Below are 27126 nucleotides of genomic sequence, written 5' to 3'. Positions count from 1 at the left end.
CATTAAATGAATGTTCGTCACAACATAGTGCAATGAACTTCCATACATTTGTATAATGTGGCAATTCTATATAGTGAATTAATGGCTGCACTGCACAAATAGCATAAGTGCAATACTAATGTTTGCTAGTATGCTATGAACATTCATATGGAGCTTGCTGCATCTTTGGAAATAGATATATATTATCTTAAAAGCTCAGAATACATTACAAGACAACATTGATAATACAAAAAATGGTGACAGATGATCTCAAAGTAAATCAAGGGCTATATACTGAAAATTATCTAACAATCCGCATAAAGCTCTTCCAATACAATTACTATTGTATTTCCTTATAGTACTAGTTTGAATTTATATGTACATTTATATGTATATATAGACTTTGACTTTAGGTCCCTGAAAATTGTGGGAGGACCTGCACAGCTATTAAAGTGTCTTCCCCATCAATGCATTTAATATACAAGTAACTAATCCAGACAGGGCTACACAATAAATTATTTTACTCTCAGTCCTTAGTCACACGGGCGTTTTTTGCCGCGATTTGCGGATCGCATGACGGATGCGCATCCGCAAATCGCGTGACCGGGGCCGAAAAATCGCCCGAAAAAACTGCTCCTAGCCGCGTTTCAATAGAAACGGGCCGGAGCTGTCCAGCGCATTGAATTCAATGGAGCCGGCAATACAGCCGGCTCCATTGAAAGCAATGCGCTGCGGGCGATCTCACGATGAATTGTTGGGAAGGGCTTATATATTTAAGCCCTTCCCGACAATTCATCCCGCGATCGCTGGCAGCCCATTGCTTTCAATGGAGGCGGCTGTATTGCCGGCTCCATTGAATTCAATGGGCAAACATCGTTCTTCTCTGCCACAGCTGTTACAGCTGTGGCAGAGAAGAATGATTTCTCTTCTATATGTTCTCAATGGGGTTGGCGCTGCTGCCGCCGGCCCCATTGAGCGCATATAGAGAAGAGAACAGGAATCGCAGGTCGCAGATAGGTGCGATCTGCGATTTCTGTTCTATAATTTATCGGACGAGCGCATAAAAAGCGCTCATGTGTCCGATACCATTGCAAAGCAATGGTTTTATAAAATCGCCGGACGCATGCGCCTGTCTGACTAAGGCCTCAGTTTGTGCTATATTAAATTACTTCTCGGTTTATATGACATTATATGTGTTCGGTATTTTGCTCAGTTGCAATTTTACTCTAAATCAAACAAGTTGGCATAAGTTTCAATATCATTTTTTCCTGACATTTAATACACAGATGAGATAAATTTATAGAAAGGCATTTTTACAGTATATTATTATTATTTGTTTACATTTTAATACATCTAAATGTAACTATGTTGGTATCCAGATCACTCTGGTTGGGTAATTAACTATTCATTTTACTTTAAAGTGAAACTCCAGGCAAATTTTCATAATTAATAAAACTGAGCTACTAGGATTATGTAACACGCTGTCTGCTGCTCATTTCAACAGAATATACATTAAAGGGAACCTGTCAACTTAAACATGTTGCTCCATTTGTGCTATTGATTTTCATAAGACATACAAAACAATCTTGTAGATATCCGTGGACCAGATCTCTCAGATGCTGCAGTCCGCCATAGATCCTTTAGATAGATTTAGTCCTCTGTTCAAAGTATCAAAGATTTTTATAGACTTCTATTCCCAGACTCTTCTTTCCCTTTGGGCTTTGAAGTTGCCTATTAATATAAAAGCTCTCCTATGTTGCACATATAGTATGTAGTTCTGTAGTATTTGTGAGCAGCCTTTCATAGGCCGGAGGGGTTTAGCAGATTGATACCTACTGTTGTTTTGCCCGAAACGATTCAGTGGAAGTTTATTCATTTAATTTTCTGTTCATACTTGGCTTTCAAGTATGCCAACTCAGACATAAAATGCTGTTAGTTTTTAAGGGGGACCGCCCATTGGACTCCTAACCTCAGAATGAGTTAAGATTTAAATTTGCTCAGCTAGTCCAGCTTTGTAACATGCTGCCCGAAGTTCAAACTGCATATTCAATGTGAGAGATTATCTTTCCAGTGGGAGCACTCTAGATGGTCAGACCTTGTAAATGAGCCCTTTTGGTAATATAGCAGTATACGTATATATAGTATCTGTCAAAATCTAGATTGTGTAATGCTAGGGTATCAATACAATGCCTAAAACCAAATATCTTTCTTTCACTTTTTAAGGCCTTAGTCAGACGGGCGTTTTTTCGCGCGATTTGCGGATCGCATGACGGATGCGCATCCGCAAATCGCGTGACCGTTGCGCGCAAGTCGCCCGCAAATCGCCCGAAAATCTGCTCCTAGCCGCGTTTCATTAGAAACGGGCCGGAGCTGTCCAGCGCATTGCATTCAATGGAGACGGCAATAGAGCCGACTCCATTTAAAGCAATGCGCTGCGGGCGAGCCCGGGATGAATTGTCGGTAAGGGCTTAAATATATAAGCCCTTCCCTGCAATGCATCCTAAAATGTGTTAAAATTAAAAAAAAATTGTATACTCACCTTCTCCCGGCAGCCGGAGCTCCGCGCGGCCGTCCTGCAGTGGGTGTGAAGGGGGTGTGAGTCAGACCTGCCCCCTAATTGGCTCAGCGCTGAGCCAATCAGAGGCATGCCTCACTCACACCCATTCATGAATTCATGAATGGATGTGAGTCAGACCTGCCCCTGATTGGCTCAGCGCTGAGAGGCAGCAGTCACTCACCCATTCATGAATTCATGAATGGGTGTGTGAGTGAAACCTGCCTCTGATTGGTCAGGGCTGTGACCAATCAGAGGCAGATCATTCAGCTGGCGGGGATTTTAAAGCCCCGCCGGCTGAATAGTGCCGAGAAGCAGTTCAGGAGAACTGACAGCGGCCGCGGCTGGACTCCGGCTGCAGCGGAAAGGTGAGTATACAATTTTTTTTTATTTTAACACATTTTAGGATGAATTGCAGGGAAGGGTTTATATATTTAACCCCTTCCCGACAATTCACCCGCGCACGCCGGCAGCCCATTGCTTTCAATGGAGCGGCTGTATTGCCGCTCCATTGAATTCAATGGGAAAACATCGTTCTTCTCTGCCACAGCTGTTACAGCTGTGGCAGAGAAGAAGGATTTGTCTTCTATATGTTCTCAATGGGGTCGGCGCTGCTGCCGCCGGCCCCATTGAGCGCATATACAGAAGAGAACAGGAATCTCAGATCGCAGATAGGTGCGATCTGCGATTTTTTGTTCTATAATTTATCGGACGAGCGCATAAAAAGCGCTCATGTGTCCGATACCATTGCAAAGCAATGGTTTTATAAAATCGCCGGACGCATGCGCATGCACAAATCGCGGCTAAAAACGCCCGTCTGACTAAGGCCTCAATAGTTTATGCAGGCGGATGATGTTTCTATGGGAGCCTTCCCAGGGCAAAGGCTAGCATCGGAAATACCTTGGCTACATATGAGCAAATTGTAAAGACCCTGGACCCTGCTATTATGTCCATTAAGTTTATCTTATGCTCTATTGTGTATTTTGTAAAATTAGCTGTATCCATTTCACAAGCACAGTGAGCCACTAATTTGGAAACGAAGCTGAATAATACACGGTGATCATTTTGTAACCCGTATCATATTTTTATTGGGTCCAAATAAAAATTAGAGTTTGTGTATTTACACCTATGTTAAATTAAGAAAACCATATTGGGAACCAGGTTAGTACATCATTGCCTAGTAAATAAGGCCATTTCATTTTATAGGTGTGGCCCCCAAACAGCATCTGCTGGATGACAGTCCCCAGGTAAGCTTGGGACCCTTATTTACTTTGTGGGCCGTCCTGCAACTGTCATAGTCCTGATTAATTTCTATATTTCGTGCTAGAATGTTTTATCCCTCTTTCATTATAAACAGTGCATAACATTATATTCTGCAATTTCCCACAGGAAGGAAGAATATGAATTGGTTAGTTCTTGTGCCAGTCATGCCAACATAGCACAAACAAGCAGCCTGCTTTCCTTTGATGGCCCGGGTTAAAAATATCTACTAGGACTGTGCTGATATTAACTGGTAGACCACTCGATCAGTGTTTGATGACATGTTTTATTACTGTGAGTTTCTATATTATGATTATTAACATGAAACACTTTTGTCAAAAAACTCACACAAAACTTAGTACTAGAGATGAGCGAGCGTACTCGGATAAGCACTACTCGCTCGAGTAATTGGCTTTATCCGAGTATCGCTGTGCTCGGGTCTGAAGATTCGGGTGCCGCTGCGGCTGACAGGTGAGTCGCAGCGGGGAGCAGGGGAGAGCGGGCGGGAGAGAAGGAGAGAAAGATCTTACCTCCGTTCCTCCCCGCTCTCCCCTGCAGCTCCCCGCTCCGTGCCGGCACCCGAATCTTTAGCCCCGAGCACAGCGATACTCGGATAAAGCAAATTACTCGAGCGAGTAGTGCTTATCCGAGTACGCTCGCTCATCTCTACTTAGTACCACTTACGACTGTGATAACTATGGACATAATTTAAACAGAGCTTCTTTTTTTCAACGGTAAAATGTACCTCATTGTTTTAGAATACCAAGTAATTGTGATACAGATATTTTAGGTATTGTTCACTTGTTTTCTTCGCAAAGCCTTAGGGCTCATTCACATGAGTGTATGCATTTTCATGGCTGAAAATTGCACCAATGAAGAATAGCCACGATTGAGTTCTGAGCTTAATTAGCATCGTCCCATCCATTCACACCGGCATTTCGCGGGAAAAATACGCGGTCGGCAGAAATCCTCAGAATGACTTGTAATGGCTTTAATAGCTTAAATAGCGGCAGCTGTTTTATTTTCCGAGCATTGGACGCAGGTAAACTCCCTCCCCTCTCTTTTTTTCCCAGCTCCCATAGGAGTCTATGGGAGCTTCCAGCGTTGTTAAGCAAAAGATAAGTCAAGGCCTATCTTTTTAGCAGCAAGAAAAATCGGCAACTGAAAATGGTTGCCGGTTTCTTGTTTTGACAACGCGATTTCTTATGCGAAGGAAAATCGCTCATGTGAATGATTGCATTGGAATCCAATGCTTCACATGATCACAATTTCTCAGTCAGCACAGTCAGTGATCGTCCCATGTAAAAGCATGCTTAGTAAGATTACCATTCTGGGCAAGATTAGAATTAGCATATTTCAAATGGGTTATCTGATTTATCCTATGCAACATCGAGCTAAATGTTCATTATGAATAGTTAAAGGGGTTGTCCACTTTGAACAATTCCCACTTGTTAAAAGCATTCCTTGACAATAGACTGAACAATTCCCACTTGTTAAAAGCATTCCTTGACAATAAACTGATCACAAAGTATCTCCGCAATCCCTCTATGACCAGCTGTAATCTGTAGAGAAAACTGATAATAAGTATTCAATTTCTCTACAGCGCCACCACAGGAGACGTGAAGCATTGCACAAAGTCCATTCAAAGTATAAGGTTGCTCTTTGTAACTGCTCTCCATGCTATTCAAGTGATAAGGATCCTGAACAGATCACCCCCTCTATGAACTCAGAATGACCTAATATGGGATATGAAAATGAGTTTTGTAAACCAGCGAATGCCTTGGGCTTACAGTGTACAGTAGTTCAAAATATTGACAGAAATAGACAGATTATTGACCTGAACATAATATGTTGCAGAGATATTTCCATCAAACCGGATCTTCCAAATAACATAGAAGATTCAAGAGAAGAGAATAAAACCCTTTAAGACATTATCCAATTTGCACCAAGAAGGGGAAAATTTCCAAACTACGGGAAACAGTTAGGTAAATAGCAGCATTAGGGAACTTAGTGGTATACTTTCATGCTTAATGAAGTTTTATATGTACTCCATGGGTATGCTGAAACATTGTGGAAATTCTGCAAAATCTACAGCATTTCACAGTACAGGCAAAGTGGAGGAAATTCTTAAAAATCTCACTCATAGACTGCAGAAAAAAATCCGCATGGTAAATTGCCCTGTGGTGCAAGTTTGAAGTTCACAGCAGATAAATTTATATTTCGAATTTTCAAGATGGATTTCATCTCATCAAATGAGGGGTGAAAACCATGTCAAAATTTGCACTAAAATTTGCATGTAACATGCATATTTTGATGTGAGTAAGGGCTTAAACAAACAAACGTGTTACGCACGATTTTGTGCGTTGGAAAATCCCTTTTCACCTGGTGTTTTCGCAAATGCAAAAAAAAAAAGGACTTGCTCTGCCTTGTGCGTGTTTGTGCACTAAAGAGCCCCATGGAGGTGTAAGGGAGGTGCGCAAACACGCACATCTGCTCACGTGGGTATGCGCTAAATGCAGTGCCTATCCATGATCACTGACAGTGTCTGAGGGCTTAGTCAGACGGGCGTTTTTTGCCGCGATTTGCGCATGCGCATGCGTCCGGCGATTTTTTAAAACCATTGCTTCGCAATGGTATCGGACACATGAGCGCTTTTTATGCGCTCGTCCGAAAAATTATAGAACAAAAAATCGCAGATCGCACCTATCTGCGATCTGCGATTCCTGTTCGCTTCTGTATATGCGCTCAATGGGGCCGGCGGCAGCAGCGCCGACCCCATTGAGAACATATAGAAGACAAATCATTCTTCTGTGCCACAGCTGTAACAGCTGTGGCAGAGAAGAACGATGTTTGCCCATTGAATTCAATGGAGCGGCAATACAGCCGCTCCATTGAAAGCAATGGGCTGCCGGCGTGCGCGGGGTTAATTGTCGGGAAGGGGTTAAATATATAAACCCTTCCCTGCAATTCATGCTAAAATGTGTTAAAATAAAAAAAAATTGTATACTCACCTTTCCGCTGCAGCCGGAGTCCAGCCGCGGCCGCTGTCAGTTCTCCTGAACTGCTTCTCGGCACTATTCAGCCGGCGGGGCTTTAAAATCCCCGCCTGCTGAATGATCTGCTCTGATTGGTCACAGCCTGACCAATCAGAGGCCGGTTTCACTCACACACCCATTCATGAATTCATGAATGGGTGAGTGACTGCTGCCTCTCAGCGCTGAGCCAATCAGGGGCAGGTCTGACTCACATCCATTCATGAATTCATGAATGGGTGTGAGTGAGGCATGCCTCTGATTGGCTCAGCGCTGAGCCAATCAGGGGGCAGGTCTGACTCACACCCCCTTCACACCCACTGCAGGACGGCTGCCCGGAGCTGCAGGCAGAAGGTGAGAATGCAATTTTTTTGTATTTTAACACATTTTAGGATGGATTGCAGGTAAGGGCTTATATATTTAAGCCCTTACCGACAATTCATCCCGGGCTCGCCCGCAGCGCATTGCTTTCAATGGAGACGGCTGTATTGCAGTCTCCATTGAATGCAATGCGCTGGACAGCTCCGGCCCGTTTCTAATGAAACGCGGCTAGGAGCAGATTTTCGGGCGATTTGCGGGCGACTTTCGCGCACCGGTCACGCGATTTGCGGATGCGCATCCGTCATGCGATCCGCAAATCGCGGCAAAAAACGCCCGTCTGACTAAGGCCTTAGGCTAATTAGCCATTTTAATCAGGATGGGGTGATTCTCCTGCCCGTGTGAATGAGAGCTGCCTGCACAAATACGCTCAGGAGCGAGCGTTTGTGTAACACGCTTGTCTGTCAAAGCCCTAGCACCAAAATTTGCTGTGGATTTTCCACTGTAGAAATTCCACGAAGTGTGAACATAACCTAAACTAACGAAATCTGTCATTATATCTCTGCCGCTGTATCTGAGGGCAGCATTATCTGATAACATACGCCTTGATTACAGCGCTTATGTTTTTAGCTGCAATACCATTGTCAGGGCTTAAATAGACAAATGTGATTTTATAAGGTGTTGGGGCGTGAAAATCACAGTCGCAAAATGTGACGAAACGAAAATATTGATTTCAATGGTTTTATTTTGACTAGCGTGATTCTCACGCAATAAGGCCTCATGTCCACGGGGAAAATCGGGCCCGCTACGGATTCTACATGTAGAATCCGTAGCGGGTTCCTCCTGCCCCGCGGACATGAGCGCTGAAAATAAGAATAAATGAGAATAAACTCACCTCCCATCCGCTCCGTTTCTTCTCTGCGTCGCGGCCGGATCTTCTTTCTTCGGCCGGCAGATGAATTCGTCACGCCGGCGGCACGTCGCCGGCACGTCGTCGACGTGCCGCGCGCATGCGCCGGGGACATCCGCCGAGCCGAAGCAAGGGAGATGCGGCCGTGAGGAAGAGAATACTTTCCCGGCCCGCTGCGGGTGAGTAAATGCTTTTAAATTCCTATTTTAGGTCTCCCGCGGATCCGGACGGCTTCCATAGGCTTCAATAGAAGCCCGCGGGAGCCGTCCCCGCGGGAGACCCGCATGAAAATGGAGCATGGTCCAGATTTTTTCATGCTCCATTTTTTTTAAAATCACTTTTATTGACGATCCGCGGGTATTTATCTACCCGCGGGTGGTCAATGCATCCCTATGGGGTGCGGATCCGCGCGCGGGAGAAGAGTTAAAATCCGCTGCGGATTTTAATTCTTATTTTCCCCGTGGACATGAGGCCTGAGACTACACACGAGAAAAAATATGACTTGCCTAATCTTTCTCGCACATAGTCTTTCTACGTGCATAGGGCAGGCTCTATTTTTCTGCTTTTTTTTACTGTGCACGGCAGGATGAATATTTTTACCGTAAACCATTTTTTTTTTACTTGTTCATGCACAAATACATTCCACGCTGGCGAGCGTATTTGTGCATGTGCTGATCTGTTTAAGGCCGTAAAGTCAGCATTTATCTACTACAGCATGCGGTCCTGGATATTCATGAGCTCCGACTGCTCCTGCCCCCCTGTAAATGCTTGACAGCTTTCTTCTTATATTGTGTATTGGAAAAAAGTCGTCAATCAATGGCAGGGGGTGGGGGCATCTAGAGCTCAGGAATATCGCAGACTACATAGCGTGAGCACAACACGCCGCAGCAGATAAGCACTGATTTTATTAAAGTATTGCAGCTAAAATAGGAAGTGACCCAGCACTATGATCAGGGTATCAGTCGTTAATGTATAGTGCCCTCAGATAGGGCAGCATAAATCTGGTGACAGATTCCCTTTAACAGTTCTTGAAGGTTTGTCTTACAAGATAAAAGGGTAGTGGCAATTTAGGGGTCTTGATAGATTATGAAGAAAGATGGATCCAGGATAAAAGAGTTGACGTCTTTATTGCAGCCATATAAACATCACCACCATACACAGAGAAATTACTGATGTCTTTGCGGCGCCCAATGATGGTTAAGTCGCAGCATGCTACGACTAAGGGCACATTGCGCACCAGAAACGCATCAGCAATTTCTCTGTGTATGGTGGTGATGCTTTTATGGCTGCAATAAAGATGTCAACTCTCTTATCCTGAGAAGCTGGATCGTCTTTCTTTGTGATTACATTGCACTTTATACGAATAAGATCCAAGCGCCTGGAGTAATGGAGCATTGAGAAGAGTGGGCTGGCCATGATTTTTCTCATGGGCTTGATAGATCTTTTGCCTGTCAATATTTTAAAGGACTTTGGAAATTTTTACAGATGTAGCAATTGCTAACATAACTGGTACATCATGATAACTCGATTTAAAGTAATACGAGGTGTATTCAAAAAGTATCCAACCTTTAATCATAAAAAATATTTGTATTCAGATACAACAATCGCACACTAATCTCCTTCAGAGTAGTCCCCTTGGGCAGCCACACACTTCTGCTAAGACATCTTCAGCTGTCAGAAGCAGTGTTGAAACGTCTCTTTTGAGATAGCACATTGCTGATCCGTTGCATTTTGCATGATGTCTTCTCTGGACTGAAATCTGGCTCTTTCAAGGGCATTTTCAGCCTGGGAAAAAAACTGAATTCAGAAGGAGCCGCCGGGAAAGTAGGGAACCTGACTCTCTACTGATGTGCACCCATGTTTGAAGTGGTTGTACCACTCCTTTATCTGTGTGGTGCCCATTGCTTCATCCCTGAAGGCCTTTTGAATCTTGCAGATCATTTCCACTTGGGAATCGCCAAGCTTTACACAAAATTTAATGTAGTAGCATTGTTCCCGTTTTTCTGTCATTTTGTCAAAAAAGAAAATCAGACGGCACTCACTTGCACTCCCTCATTCATCAGCTGTCTGCCGGCGACTGACAGCTTCTGCAGGCAGGAAAAAAATCCAAGCACACGCATTAGGGTCGACTAAATACATGCACCAAACCACGCCGCTCTAGCTTTATTTGTTTAGCACAAAAAACGAAGGTCGGATACTTTTTGAATATTACATTGTAAATAAGTTATCAGACTGCTGCGTGTCAAGTTAACATTTACTACATCTGTATATCACAACTAAATGAATCAGTGAAGCAAGGGTAAGTATTATACATAGCAACTAACAGATATTGGTCTTACAAGCTGACCAAGATGTGCTATATAAGGAAAAACATGTTATGTCGGCATCAATGTGAATAAATGTATATGATAAATTTGAGGGATGAAGAACGTAGTTTATTGACAGTCTAGTTTGATGGAAATCAGGTGAGGTGGTAGAAGTGAGGTGCATTTAATAAAGTGGTGGCCTACTCTCTATGTCTCGAAAAATTAGTAACATTAAAAATAAAATGTTAAAGTCGTTTAATAAATAACAAACATCTTAAATCAGCAAAATATCCACACTGACCCTGCTGCGGGGCCCTCGCAGCCTGTAAATGTCCTACCACACTGTAAAGGCACAGATTATAAATATGTAATACAGCTACGGTGTTTATTCAACATCAAGCATGCGGTCCTGTTAATATCACAGTATACATTACATTTCCATTTAGGCCACAGACTGTAAGTCAACATATGAAATTTGTGAATATCCATATATGTCCAATCTGCTAGAATGCAGCGGCCAGTAAGGTATCTCAGTTGCATGCAGCTCACATATAATAATTGAGTCCAACACTTTCCACCTACTCTGTATATGATATTGTCCTGTACCCAGCAATGTGTCTGCATTCAGGGTGATTTCAGACAGCTATATGCGCAACTACGCTCACCGTTAAGGAGCATAATTGCACATGAATGTTTTTTTTTCTATGGCCGTCCAAACTCCGTGACATAGCGCAAGAGTTTGGAAAAAAACACGGGAAGATAGGTCCTGCCTGCAGGAAGTTAGTACTAACTACGTGCAGGTAAGATAGGGCAAGTCCTATCTTTTCTTGGTTGTAGTATTTACGTTCGAGAAAAGAGCTAGTGAAAAGAAAACCATTGAAATAAATGCTTTTGTCCCGTTATGTGGCCGTAATTTCCATGGCCGCATAACAGGACTAAAACGTGTTCGTCTGTTTAAGCACTTAGGCCCCTATCTCAGTGCTGTAATGCATGAAGAATTGCCGCAATTGAGTCCTGAACTTTAGCCACATATTTTCTGCGATTCACATGCGCGGCTGTTGTGTATTGGCAAAAAATACGCTGCAGTGCGGAAATCCCCCGATTGGCAGAAATCCTTGGAATGACTGCTAATACATAAATAGAGCCAGCTGTCTTCTTTTCCCAGTGTTGGATGCAGGTAAACTCTCTCTCCTTCCCTTTTTTTCCACTTCCATAGAAGTCTATTGGAGTTTCCTGGATATCACGGCAAAAGATAGGGCAAGATCTATCTTTTGACGCGGCGTATAAAGTCGGAGACTGAAAACTGTCATCGATGTGCTATTTTTCCCAACATGATGCTTTTACGTGCCCAAAAATATTTCATCTGAATGAATACATTGGAATCCAATGCTTCAGATGGTCGCAATTTTTGGGTGATTTTTTTGACGCCCCTAAATAGCGGAGTATATATGGTCGTAAGAATAAGGCCTTACACTATGAGTCCGGAGCCTAGCAGATTGCAGATTTGAGTTAGTATCCAGACTAGCCAGCTGGTATCTGTTGCTCAAATGATTTTAGTAAGTGAGTCTTTGAGGTGGGTGGAAACTCGATTGCAGCATGTTCAGCTCCATGTTAGCACTAGGCATGCCAAACAACACAAATTCATAATCTAAGCGCCCTATCACAATATTGGCAAAAAAACTTGTATTTCTTCAGGACCAAATTATTGTTCCAATCTCAGTGGAAAACAGTATCATTACACAGTCTAAGGCCTTTTTCACACGGGCGTTATTTCACGCGATTTGCGGATCGCATGACGGATGCGCATCCGCAAATTGCGTGACCGGTGCGCGCAAATCGCCCGCAAATCTGCTCCTAGCCGCGTTTCATTAGAAACGGGCCGGAGCTGTCCAGCGCATTGCATTCAATGGAGACGGCAATAGAGCCGGCTCCATTTAAAGCAATGCGCTGCGGGCGAGCCCGGGATGAATTGTCGGGAAGGGCTTAAATATATAAGCCCTTCCCTGCAATTCATCCTAAAATGTGTAAAAATAAAAAATATATATATACTCACCTTCTCCCGGCAGCCGGAGCTCCGCGTGGCCGTCCTGCAGTGGGTGTGAAGGGGGTGTGAGTCAGACCTGCCCCCTGATTGGCTCAGCGCTGAGCCAATCAGAGGCATGTCTCACTCACACCCATTCATGAATTCATGAATGGATGTGAGTCAGACCTGCCCCTGATTGGCTCAGCGCTGAGAGGCAGCAGTCACTCACCCATTCATGAATTCATGAATGGGTGTGTGAGTGAAACCTGCCTCTGATTGGTCAGGGCTGTGACCAATCAGAGCAGATCATTCAGCAGGTGAGGATTTTAAAGCCCCGCTGGCTGAATAGTGCCGAGAAGCAGTTCAGGAGAACTGACAGCGGCCGCGGCTGGACTCCGGCTGCAGCGGAAAGGTGAGTATACAATTTTTTTTTATTTTAACACATTTTAGGATGAATTGCAGGGAAGGGCTTATATATTTAAGCCCTTCCCGACAATTCACCCGGCGCACGCCGGCAGCCCATTGCTTTCAATGGAGCGGCTGTATTGCCGGCTCCATTGAATTCAATGGGCAAACATTGTTCTTCTCTGTCACAGCTGTTACAGCTGTGGCAGAGAAGAATGATTTGTCTTCTATATGTTCTCAATGGGGTCGGCGCTGCTGCCGCCGGCCCCATTGAGCGCATATAGAGAAGAGAACAGGAATCGCAGATCGCAGATAGGTGCGATCTGCGATTTCTGTTCTATAATTTATCGGACGAGCGCATAAAAAGCGCTCCTGTGTCTGATACCATTGCAAAGCAATGGTTTTATAAAATCGCCGGACTCATGCGCATGCACAAATCGCGGCTAAAAACGCCCGTCTGACTAAGGCCTAACTTAGTACATATTTCTGGCAAATACGTTTCCAAGCTATCTCATCTTCTTCATGAGTGGCTAAGCTGTTATTACATTATTAAGCAGTCCATTCAGCATTTTCAGTGTGGTTATTTTGCTGCTTTATGTTGTTTGAACTTCATTGAACTATGTTAACCTTTTATATTTAATAAAGTACTAATTTATCAAAACACTTAGAGAGTCAGCCCCTTCTGGTATATAAAATGACACCATACCATGCACTCAATATCTTGATTATCCTTCTTGTGGTGAGCATCTTACTATTTTATATCACACATGCTAAAGACAGAATCTCAAAGCAATATGCTGCTTCTAAAATCTGCAAGATTCTTTATTGCATAAAAAGGAACATTTATTCAAAATCAGAAGTGGATACTTTGCCATGTAATTCAGTATAGGACCATTCGAACACGATGGTCCAAAATTGCTGATAAATTGATGCAAGGCAGAAATTGTCTTTATGTTGATTTTCCTATAGATCATGAAATGATTCAACAGTGTCCTGTAGCAGAAACTGCCAGCAATGCTGAATGACACCATCCTTGCCGCATAGCCCAGTGTGAATGGAGGTTAGGACCTAAGAACCAATGGATCTGATATTCACAGCATGGAGACAGAGGAGAGTTCATATTCATATGCTGAATATTTTCTGTTTGATCCTCTTTGAAGGGGATTATCCCATGACACACATGTATCAGCTATCCAAAGGATAATATATGATAAATGTATGATCCCCTGCGGTTCAACCACTGGGACCCCCACAAATTAATAGTACTAAGCATTCGACTATATCCCCCAATCCTATAACCACCACTCTATTTAAATGTCTTTGAACAAAAAGGCTCAGTACTCCTATTCTGGTGATTTTGGGGGTCCCAGTGGTTGGACCCCATGTGATCATGCTGCACATTTATCACCTCTTGTGAATATTGGTGATAAATGTATGTCGTGAGGTGACCCTGTTCATAAAATGTAGTGCTCTGGAATAATGTTTCTTGATTAGAGATGAGCAAGCACGCTTGTTTAAGGCTGCTACCTGATCGAGTAACTGTGTACTCGCCTGAGCAGCATGTGGGGGAGGGGCGGCCAGTGGGAGCGGGGGGAGAGTGAGAGAGATCTCTCTCTCCCCCCCGCTGCCCCCCGCTCCTCCCCCCCCCCCCCCCCGCATGCTGCTCTGGCGAGTACACAGTTACTCAATAAGACTGCTACTCGATCAAGTAGCAGCCTTAAAAGAGCGTGCTCGCTCATCTCTATTCTTGATCCATAACCTTCATTGTCAAAAGTATTCCATATTATCATATCAGTTCATTTATAAAAGATAAAATCCCCTAGTGCAAGCACCAAGTTATTACTGACTCCAAGGGTGATGCACATTGTCATGCTTTCTTTGCAACTGTTTTTGCAGGGTGGTTTGCCATTGCCTTCCCCAGTCATCTTTTACTCTCTAGCAAGCTGGGTACTCATTTTACCGACCTCGGAAGAATGGAAGGCTGAGTCAACCTTGAGCTGGCTACCTGAACCATGCGGGAATTGAATCTGCAACCTTCAGATCATGAACGAGAGCTTAGGACTGCATTTCTAAAGTATAATTTAAAACCTGCCTTTTGAGGAGGGAACCTAAATTCAAAACAATCAATTGGGATTGAAGAGACATTCGAGGAAAATAAAAAGTCATTTTCTCAGCTAGTATACAGGTTTACAAGGATGTAAGTACCACAAAGTGTGTCAGTACAGGGAATTACGCACCTGGCTCTAGTGTAATTTGCAATGTGTAAATGGGATGCATTTATTGTCTTTTCTTTAATTTTGTAATGTATTTGCAAGATCGAATTTGATGAAAATGTAAAAATTTTACACAGAAATGTTTGATCAAATATAATACAATTGTCTACACATTATAATTTGCACTTTTCTTTAACCTAAAGTATTAAAGTCCTTACACAGGCAGACAAATTACCTATAATGAGCCCTGATCAGTGATATGACAAGTCTGTAGGTACTCATTTTTAAGACTTTTTACACAGGGCAATTGTCAAGGGCTGAACGGTCACAAAAACAATCATGACTTAAAGGGGTTGTCCCGCGAAAGCAAGTGGGGTTCAGCACTTCTGTATGGCCATATTAATGCACTTTGTAATGTACATTGTGCATTAATTATGAGCCATACAGAAGTTATTCACTTACCTGTTCCGTTGCTAGCGTCCTCGTCTCCATGGTGCCGTCTAATCTTCAGCGTCTAATCGCACTATTAGACACGCTTGCGCAGTCCGGTCTTCTTCTTTTCTGAATGGGGCCGCTCGTGCCGGAGAGCGGCTCCTCGTAGCTCCGCCCCGTCACGTGCCGATTCCAGCCAATCAGGAGGCTGGAATCGGCAATGGACCGCACAGAAGCCCTGCGGTCCACCGAGGGTGAAGATCCCGGCTGCCATCTTCACCAGGTAAGTAAGAAGTCACCGGAGCGTTGGGATTCAGGTAAGCACTATCCGGTTTTCTTTTTTAACCCCTGCATCGGGTTTGTCTCGCGCCGAACGGGGGGGGCTATTGAAAAAAAAAAAAACGTTTCGGCGCAGGACAACCCCTTTAAGATCGTTCATTTCCATTATTGTTGGCAGCAAATCCCTGTTTATATGGGAAGATGTGTTACTAAGAAATGACCATTATTATGTACACTTACAAGATGAAATCAGCCACACAAATGAGCATTTTGCATGTTTGTCAGCTAATTGCTGTGTCATGTACATAGGGCAATGATCAAGAACCAACCTTCATACGAACATTAATTTACCTGACTGTCGGCTCATGTAAAAGGGCTTCTAGGCACCAGTAAGAGTACTTTTAGGTGATTTTCTGTCCGTAATTAGCGACATTCAATGCTATTAGTATGTTGATTGGTGTTTGCTATTTCCATTTACATGAAGCAATCATCATGACTGTATGTAACAGAATGACTGTTCGCTGAGATATAGTTACATTATTGTTGGCAGCACAACTCTTGTTTGCCAGAGAAGATCTGCTGCCAACAAACTATGATTTTGCCAGCAAACAAACAGGAAATGATCGGGAATGAACATTTGTTTGGCCAGCTATAAAAAGGCCTTAAAAATAAAATAAATTAATTAATAGCATTAATATAATAAATCATAATCTTCATCAACATTAAAACACTTAAAGAGGACCTGTCATGTCATCATGTCTGGGGGTTCGACTGCATAGCTTTGTAGCTGTGGCCCCAATGCCTCCAACAATGTGTTGCATTTGTGCATACTCACTCCTATCCCGGATAGTATGAATGTGTCAAGTGGGTGGTCCCCACAGCCCACTATCAATCAAGTCTGGCATCACCCATTGACAGTAAATGGGGTGAACCATTTACTCGACACATTTACAGTTGCAGAGAGCCAAATATAAGAGGAAAACATATGGGATAACAGGGGTGTGTATGAACAAAAGAAACATATTGTTGGTGTCAGTGGGGCTTTGGCTGTAAAGTTAAGGAGCTGGCCCTACTGACATGTGTACAGGACAGGCCCTCTTTAGGGTAAGCCTTATTGACAAATGGATTAGATGTAAGCGCACAATTTTCAAATCAATTTTAGATTGGCCATGCATGCTTCAACTGAAATGCCTAATCGTAAATGAAGCATGTTTCGCTTTGAAAACACTGAGTAAATAATGGGTTCAGAGTTCTTTGAGATTACTTAGCAGCTAAACAGCAGTAATACGTCATTTAGACATGTGGAGATTAAAAAACATTATAAGCATTTATGCAAAGAAAAAGACAAACAGTTAATCAAAGTAACAAAAAGTACACCATCATCAATTTTAATGAACTTAACGTACCGTGCATCGGGGAAATGTACTAAGACTGGCAGGCGTTTCATACACCAGACTTAATACAAAGTACACTGGAGCAAAGTGCACCAATTTATTAAAAGATGCAGGCCTCTTATTAAATTTGTTACATCTTGGCCTGATCGTGCGCTATGAGGTGGTGTATTTTTGTGCTATAATTTATGTCAATGTCTGACATAAACTGTAGTAAATCTGTTGAGCCCCACAGTTTGACAAAAAGGCCTGCTCCAAAATTAACAACTTTTTATGCTAGAAAATTGGTCTAAGGCCGCCTGCAGACGAGCGGGTCGGATCCGGCAGCGAGAAATCTCGCCGCGCGATCCGACCCCAGAGCCTGCAGGGGCGAGCGCGTACTCACCCGCGCCTGGCGGCCCCGGCTCTTTGATGTGCCGGCTGCCGCGCAGCCGGCGCATGCGCAGACCGGAGCCGGCGGCCAGGTGAGTGCGTGCTCCGCACAAAATTAGAACATGCCGCGGTTTGTTTGCCGCGCGAGATTTCGCGCGGCCAAACCGCGGCCGTCTGCATAGGAGTGCGTATTGTAATGCACTCCTATGCAGACTTTCAGCGGCGGAAATCCCGCGGGAAATCCCGCGGCGGGATTTCCGCTCGTCTGCAGGCGGCCTTAGTGTCTCAATAAATTCCTTGGATAAATACTTTCAATAGCTAACATGCTTTCTATCCTATGTCTAATACAGTTTGTTTATCTGTTTTGTTTCATGGACTGGAGAACATGTAGTGCATTTGGAGTCTTCAGACCTTTTCACTTTTTTACATTTTGTTATGTTAGGTTTTTCTCCATCATTCTGCACTCACTACTCCATAATGACAAAGTGAAAACAGAATGTTGGAAATATTAGAAAAATTTTTAATAAATGAAAAAAACTAATATTTTGAATTGACATAAATATTCAGACCCTTTGATATGACACTTGGAATTTAGCTCTGGGACTCATAATTTCTTATAATAATAATCTTTAATATGTTTCTACACTTTGATCGGAGTTCAGTTATTGTAAATGCTGTTGATTGGACATAATTTTTAAAGACACATTTCTGTCTATATAAGGTCTTCCAGCTCACAATGCATATCAGAGCCAAAACCAATCCATAAGGGGGAAAGAACTACCTGTAGAGCTCAGAAACAGGATTGTGTGAAGGCACATATGTCGAAAAGGCTAAGAAAATTGTGCTGCATTGATAGTTCCCAAGGGCACAGTGTCTTCCATAATTTAAAAAATGGAAGAACAACTAGGACTCTTTCTAGAGCTGACCAACCCACCAAACTAAGTAATTGGGGAAGAAGGGCCTTGGTGAGAGATGTGACTGAAAATCCAATAGTCATTTAGGCTGAGCTCCTATGTGCAGATAGGAAAATCCTCCAGAAGGTCAACCATCACTGTAGCACTCCAACAATCTGGGCTTTATGGCAGGGTGGTCAGAAGGAAGCCTCTCCTCAGTAAAAGGCTCATAAATACCTACCTGGAGTTTGCCAAAAGCACTTAAAGGATTCTCAAGACTGTGAGAAACAAGATTTACTGGTCTGAAAAAAAACAAGATCAAACTTTTTGTCCAATAAATTTCCTTGTAAATTCCACTACATGTGAAAGAGCCATAAATGTGTAAATATACCCTTGTAGCAAGAGGTCTTAAAAAGTACTTAATGCTGAAATCATTTAAATGCAAATAATCAAATGGCATTCTAATATTTCCATTCATGTTTCATCTGTTAATCTATCTATCTATCTCATAAGCTATTTTATATCTATCTCATAAGCTATTTTATATCTATCTCATAAGCTATTTTATATCTATCTACCTATCTCATATCTATGTATCTCATATCTATCTATCTATCTATCTATCTATCTATCTATCTATCTATTTCACATCTATCTATATTTCTACCATATATATATATATATATATATATATATATATATATATATATATATATATATATATATCATATCTATCTGTCTGTTTATATCTATCTATCTAATCTATCTATCTGTCTCACATCTATGTTTCTATCTATTTATCTATCCATCTCTCTTCTATCTATCTAGCTCAACTGTGTCTATCTATCTATCTCATATCTATCTATCTCATATCTATCTATCTATCTATCTCATATCTTTCTATCTATCTACCTATCTCATATCTGTGTATATATATATATATATATATATATATATAAAAGATATATCTATCTATATATAGATAGATAGATATCTATCTCACATCTATTTATCTGTCTGTTTATATCTACCTATCTCATATCTATCTATCTCATATGTATCTATATCTATCTATCTATATATACACTACCGTTCAAAAGTTTGGGGTCACATTGAAATGTCCTTATTTTTGAAGGAAAAGCACTGTACTTTTCAATGAAGATAACTTTAAACTAGTCCTAACTTTAAACAAATGCACTCTATACATTGCTAATGTGGTAAATGACTATTCTAGCTGCAAATGTCTGGTTTTTTGTGCAATATCTACAAAGGTGTATAGAGGCCCATTTCCAGCAACTATCACTCCAGTGTTCTAATGGTACAATGTGTTTGCTCATTGGCTCAGAAGGCTAATTGATGATTAGAAAACCCTTGTGCAATCATGTTCACACATCTGAAAACAGTCTAGCTCGTTACAGAAGCTACAAAACTGACCTTCCTGTGAGCAGATTGAGTTTCTGGAGCATCACATTTGTGGGGTTAATTAAACGCTCAAAATGGCCAGAAAAAGAGAACTTTCATCTGAAACTCGACAGTCTATTCTTGTTCTTAGAAATGAAGGCTATTCCATGCGAGAAATTGCTAAGAAATTGAAGATTTCCTACAACGGTGTGTACTACTCCCTTCAGAGGACAGCACAAACAGGCTCTAACCAGAGTAGAAAAAGAAGTGGGAGGCCGCGTTGCACAACTAAGCAAGAAGATAAGCACATTAGAGTCTCTAGTTTGAGAAACAGACGCCTCACAGGTACCCAACTGGCATCTTCATTAAATAGTACCCGCAAAACACCAGTGTCAACATCTACAGTGAAGAGGCGGCTGCGGGATTTTGGGCTTCAGGGCAGAGTGGCAAAGAAAAAGCCATATCTGAGACTGGCCAATAAAAGAAAAAGATTAAGATGGGCAAAAGAACACAGACATTGGACAGAGGAAGACTGGAAAAAAGTGTTGTGGATGGATGAATCCAAGTTTGAGGTGTTTGGATCACAAAGAAGAACGTTTGTGAGACGCAGAACAAATGAAAAGATGCTGGAAGAATGCCTGACGCCATCTGTTAAGCATGGTGGAGGTAATGTGATGGTCTGGGGTTGCTTTGGTGCTGGTAAGGTGGGAGATTTGTACAGGGTAAAAGGGATTCTGAATAAGGAAGGCTATCACTCCATTTTGCAACGCCATGCCATACCCAGTGGACAGTGCTTGATTGGAACCAATTTCATCCTACAACAGGACAATGACCCTAAACACACCTCCAAATTGTGCAAGAACTATTTACAGCAGAAGCAGGCAGCTGGTATTCTATCGGTAATGGAGTGGCCAGTGCAGTCACCAGATCTGAACCCCATTGAGCTGTTGTGGGAGCAGCTTGACCGTATGGTACGCCAGAAGTGCCCATCCAACCAATCCAACTTGTGGGAGATGCTTCTAGAAGCGTGGGGTGCAATTTCTCAAGCTTACCTCAACAAATTAACAGCTAGAATGTCAAAGGTGTGCAATGCTGTAATTGCTGCAAAAGGAGGATTCTTTGACGAAAGCAAAGTTTGATGTAAAAACAATGTTATTTCAAATACAAATCATTATTTCTAACCTTGTCAATGTCTTGACTCTATTTTCTATTCATTTCACAACGCATGGTGGTGAATAAGTGTGACTTTTCATGGAAAACACAAAATTGTTTGGGTGACCCCAAACTTTTGAATGGTAGTGTATATATATATCATATCTATCTATATCTGCCTCACATCTATAGATCTGTCTGTTTATATCTATCTAATTTATCAATCTCATATCTATTTCCCTATCTATCCATCTATCTATCTATCTATCTATCTTCTATCTATCTAGCTCATATCTTTCTATTTCTCTATCTCTCTTCTGTCTATCTAGCTCATATCTATCTATCTATCTATCTATCTATCTATCTATCTATCTATCTCATGTTTGTATCTATCTATCTATCTATCTATCTATCTATCTATCTATATCTGTCTCACATCTATCTATCTGTCTGTTTCTATCTATCTATCTAATCTATCTCACATCTATCTTTCTATCTATCTAGCTATCTCTGTCTCACATCTATCTGCATATGTTTCTATCTATCTATCTGTCCATCTCATATTCATATATCTTACATCTATCTATCTATCTATCTATCTATCTATCTATCTATCTCTCACATCTATCTATCTATCTATCTATAGCTGTCTCACATCTATGTTTCTATCTATCTGTCTAATCTATCTCATATCTATCTATCTATCTATCTATCTATCTATCTATCTATTTCACGTCTATCTCTCTATAATATTTATAATAGATCTTTGTAACACATATGGAATTCATGTAAAATGTTAAATTACAAACCTCTAGGGAGCTCATAGATATTGTTGAACCTGTTTCACTCCTTGATAATCCTGCACTGTCATCCATCTCTGAGGCTATGAAGTTCTTTACTGCTGTGCGAGGTTCAAAAGGAAGGCTCTGCATGTGTTCTTGAGACACAAGATGCTGATCTAAATTTATACCAAATTGTTCCATTACTGCTGGATTCATGCTAAATTCAGGACTGACTTTGTAGTGTAATAGCCTCTCATGAGGCAATGTATCCATAGCTATGTTCATTTTATTTTCATCTTTCATTTGTGACTGCATATTCCCAGAGCCTCTTGGCATTACAATATAGTCACTCTCCATCATTCGCTCTTGGGAATGGCCCATATCTATGTCTCCAGCTCTGAGGTTGTCATCTGTGCATAAGTACACAGTTCGTCTTAATTCACTATTCTCTTTTTTCAGACACTGATCAGCCATTTCTCCCATACTCATGGGCATGTGCAAAGCAGATGGTTGTTGAATAATAACTTTAGAAATGATGTTTCCTGGCAAGGTAGAGTAGCTCATTCCTTCTGGGTTTATCGCCTTTTCTTCTTCCTCATCATTCAGAGAAATCCTGGAAAGGGTGCCTGTTATTGTAGCAGCTCTGCAGGGGCCAATGTCCTTGTGTAAAACTGCAAATTACAAAGCATTTTATACGTTATGATTGTATTCATGATTTGTAGCCTAAACTGTAAATGCTTAGCAGAGAAATATTTTGCATTAAAAAGCTTGCATTGAAAAGCCTTTTTTTAAAGCGTAGTTTATTAACATATACTGTGGTTTAGGTTGATCACAGTTGACATTTAATCTTCAGCTCATAATAGACTTGTCTGCACTGTGTATTCAAGTGAAACACTTCATTGTTTATATGTGTCTTTCAAGTGATCTCCAAGACTCCAAACTATATAGTAGGCCTATTCTATCAATAACTGAAAGTATACAACATATTCTATAACAAAACTCTTTAGGCTGGGCTCTCACGGGACAGAAATCCGGCGAAAATCTTGTGGAATGTCTGCAGAATTTAGTGAGATTTCTGCAGCGAAAAGGTTGCTTCAAAACCCGAGCGGCTTTGAAGCAGCTTTTCCGCCTGTATTCCACTGCGGGAATCTCTCCCTATAGAGAGGAGAGAGCCTGCAGCGGAAACGGCGATACAATTGGCATGTCAGTTTTAGTGCGGCTTGTCCACAGTGAACTGTAGGCAGCATGTGAACGAGATTTTTGCAAATCCCATCCACTTTTGCTGCTTAGTCTCAGGTTTATAAATACTGATGGAATTTCCATGCAGAAACTCCACACGGAAACTCCACGGCAATTCTGCCCTGTGTTATCCCAGGCCAATATACCGTATCCCTCTCTGCAGGGGGAGGAGGCTGGAAAAGCCGGGAGCAGTGCACTGAGCTCCTCCCCACTCTCCGCCCCTCGGCACTATTTGCAATGGGAGGGGGAGGGACGGGAGGGGAACTAATTCCCGGAATTTAGATTCGCCCCTGTCCTGCCCCCCTCTCATTGCAAATAGTGCCAAGGGGCGTAGATGGGGTGGAGAGGAGGTCGAGAGGGGGCTGTCATCTGTCAAAGCCCTTAAGCTAATTTGTAACGCGATCCAATTGACAAAACATATGCCCTTTGTAAGGGGCTTAGGGCTTATTCAGGCGACTGTATAATGGGCGGGTATTCACACTGGCCAATACGCGGCATCTCTCTCTGCAGGGGGAGGAGGCTGGAAGAGCTGGGAGCAGTGCTCTGAGCTCCCGCCCCCTCTCTGCCTGCTCTTCACCCCCTCTTTGCCCCTCTGCACTATTTGCAATGAGAGGAGGCGGACGGGGGTGGGGCTAAGTTTTAGGAATTAGCTCCACCCCTGTTTCACCTCTGCTTTACTCTATCGTACTGCCTACTCTTAATTACACTTTTGAAAATCCAAGACAACCCTTTAATGGTTTAATGCAGTCATTAGGAGATACCTATTTAAGGTAATTCTAAAGAAAGGTCTGTAGATTCCTAGGATACTAACCCTTTCCAATCCAATTTGTATCCTGGTTTTCCTAGGGGGCTTACTCTTTTTCTGCTGTTATACAACGGCACTATCTGCTGGCTAAAGCCAGTACTGCATGAGGTGACACATTGGATAGGCTCCAACAGTGGAGAGCCTGGCAATATGCAGTAATAGAACCCCGACGGACGTCTTCCAACATCGGAGCTGTACAGCCTTAAATTATAATGTCTTTAGATGTCAGACAGTGGATTGGAAAGGGTTAAAGCTAAGAATTATTTTTTCTTGACCAAGCAAATTAAACAGAAAAATTGTTATACAGAATAAGTGAAACTTGAAATCCAGAAATAATTATATCTATTCATTGTAAGTGAAACTCTTCCTGTGTTTTTTATATTATAAAGGTCAACATACCATGTGGTTAAAAATGCATTAACTTCCTTTCAATTTGCTGAAAAGTAAAGTATCATTATTTTGCACTTGGCTAGACCTGTTATTAAGAGTTAGAAATGTCTTCAAATTGCCTGGTCAACTTGCCTGATATATCAATTTTGAACAATTCACATATCAGGGTGGCTTTTTAAACTAGTAATAACTATTGATTGGGAAAAAAAAGCTGAAAGAGAGTCATTTTTATCAGGGATAACAGGGACATTTGGGTGGATTCAAACGTGATCTAATTTTACGGACAAATCCACCCCGGAATCCATAAGTCTTAATTGATGATTTTGATCTCAATTGGCTGCAGAATTGCTGAGGGTTTGCAAAAGGGCGGAATTCACGTCAATGATGTGGGAAATCTGCATGAAGATCTACATGGAAGCCAGGCAGATTTTGAGGCCAATTTGTTTGTGGCATGAAATTAGACCACGTGTGAATCCACCCTAGAGCACCTAGAAAAAACTGTGCTTACAAATGTGCACCACTTTGGAGCTACACTCTCTGACAGTTAGGGCTCTTTCCCATGAGTGCATATACACGATGGTATTCTTATGTTTTCACACCTGCTCCATATAAGCGCCTGAATGGGCGTTTTTCCGCGATCACAGACAGAATTTTCTCGTCCATTCACACGACAGCAAGCGTTGTTTTTAGTGAAAAAATACACCGCAACCCGGAAAACCCTCGCTCTGCCAAAATCCTCAGGATGCCTTCCAGTGCCTATATAGAGGCACCTGTAAGCTTTTTGCAGCGTTGGACGCTGCTAAAATGCCCCCCCCCCTCTTCTCCTTCCCTGCTCCTGTAGGAATCTATAGGACCCACCGGCATATATTGGCCAAAAGATAGTTTCAGAACTATCTTTTGGCTGAGCATATATGCACCGGCTGCATATATGTTCTTTTTGTCATGCTGCTGGCGTATTCACGCGCCATATAATCGCCCCACGTGAACGAATGCATTGCGATCCAAAGCTTCACATGGGTAGCACATATACGCCTGGGATCAAAAATGCGCCGTATATGCGCTTGTGGGAATAACACCCTGGCCGATATATGCTGCCCCTCTGATGCATTGGTTTACAGTGCACAGGGGCATATCTCTGCAGCGTAAAAGCGCTATGGGAGCCAATGGCAGCTGCAGGAGAAAAGAGGCGGGAGGGAGTTTAGCAGCGTGACTGCTAAACTCCGTCTTCCTTCTCTTCTCCTCTCTGCCACTTGCCGCTGTTTACAATGGGAGGGGCAGGATGGGGGCGAAGCTAAGCCCCACCCCCTCCTGCCCCTCCCATTGCAAAAAGCGGCAATGGGAGGAGAGGGGTGTGAGCTCAGCACACTAGCTCCACCCCGCCTTCTCCTCTTGCAGAGAGTCGGCAAGGGGGAGGGAAGCTATCTCCCCCCTCCCAATGGCACGTATGCAACACATGGTAGTATATATCGGCCGGCCATTTTCACAGACGGCTGATATACGCTTATGTGAATAAGCCCTTGAAGGGAGGTTTCACACGCATCGTTTTTCAGAAAAATGCCATAGTTTTAGTATTTTTTGCAGCGCTGAGGCTGTATGTAGCTGTACATCAATAGGAAGAATTGAAATGTACTACAAACAGCCCAAAAAAAGGCACGCTGCGGCCCGTGAATCCGCAGCGCCAGCTTCTGCCGGCTTTGCCATGATGGATTGTCCACCCTGTGTGGATGAGATTTTTGACAAATCTCGTCCACATGGCTGGCTAATCCTGGGATTAGCGGCCACACGCAAATTTGGCACAGCGAAATTCCACACGGAATTTCGGCGGCAAATCCACCCCATGTGAACAAAGCCTAAGGGTATTTTTTATTTAATACAACTTTTGTCAGCTACTTCTGGCAAAACATAACAAATAATCATATACATTTTAAAGCTTTAGCCGTTCAAGCACGGATCATCCAGTGGTCCCAAGTGGTCTGTGTTTACACTGCTGCAATGGCAGCATACCGTACTGACACATGACCGCTGCAGCTAGTCACTGAATGCAGTCCTCACATACCGCACATACTATCTTCCCTACTGCAGTGAGTTATTCACTGTAGCAGTCAGTATGGCACTTGGGTCGCTACAATATTGGATATAATGTCTAGCATGGACCACTAGAACTTAACTGCTGAAGCAACAGGGCATACGAAGAGTGAGTAGATGCCTATTTCATATGTTCTATAATTTTTTAGACCTGAAAAAAATCATTAATAGTGAGTTTTGTCAGAAGCAGAGCAATTTGAACACATTTACCTGCCAACCGAAGCTTTTATAGAATACTCCTTGCTACCCGTCCTCTGATGACCACTTACAAAGACAGAATATTTTATGATAACTTGGAGCCAAATCTATTAATCAAGTTTGCTTTTACAGCAATAATGACAATGGGACATTAGATATTAAAGCTGGTAATAAGATAGTGAAATACCAATTCATATTTGGAATGTATCCACTTTCATTATCTTATATACTGGGAATATAGAACATTCAAGTTTTATATTATGAATAGCAATACAATTAAAACAGCCAAGGTTCCTGAGAACATCAGGACAGAAATGACTGCCTCAAATCCTCATTCAGAACATCGATTTAAGACTTACACTATATGTAAACTACTTTGCTTCTTGGCCAATCCGGCTACTCATCACTTGGTTGTAGCCACGACTCTTTCCTGAAGTAAAATGTTAAAAACTAGCGGTGTCTATGAGCCAATAGTATCCACTGGTGTATTTCTTTCAGAGTGATAAGTAGATACCTTTCTTTAAAGGGTAACCTTTTTACAAATGTCTGACATGTTATAGTGAAAGTATTTGTCAAAGTGAAAGTTTTGACCGGTGGGCTTCCGAGTGCTTAGATCCCCCCTGATGAGTAAATACGTAAAAGTTCTCATCTAAGCACTGTATCCATCTGACTGTTTCTGTCACTGCTTGGAGCAGCGAATGGGCTCC

At 42.3% G+C, this 27126-nt stretch overlaps 1 protein-coding gene across 1 annotated transcript in view; it reads right to left on the bottom strand.

The window, feature by feature from the left end:
* Nucleotides 1-27126, bottom strand: part of ADGRB3 (adhesion G protein-coupled receptor B3) — a 918092-nt gene that overhangs the window by 30353 nt on the left and 860613 nt on the right. Inside the window, exon 27 of the mRNA XM_066604215.1 lies at nt 21730-22373. Coding sequence (XP_066460312.1) covers nt 21730-22373 — 644 coding nt within the window. The remainder of the gene's footprint in view (nt 1-21729; nt 22374-27126) is intronic.

This window comes from Eleutherodactylus coqui, chromosome 1, assembly GCF_035609145.1.
Source record: "Eleutherodactylus coqui strain aEleCoq1 chromosome 1, aEleCoq1.hap1, whole genome shotgun sequence".
NCBI lineage: Eukaryota > Metazoa > Chordata > Amphibia > Anura > Eleutherodactylidae > Eleutherodactylus > Eleutherodactylus coqui.
The sequence above is the reverse complement of the archived record's forward strand: the minus strand, read 5'-3'. Positions and strand labels throughout refer to the sequence as shown.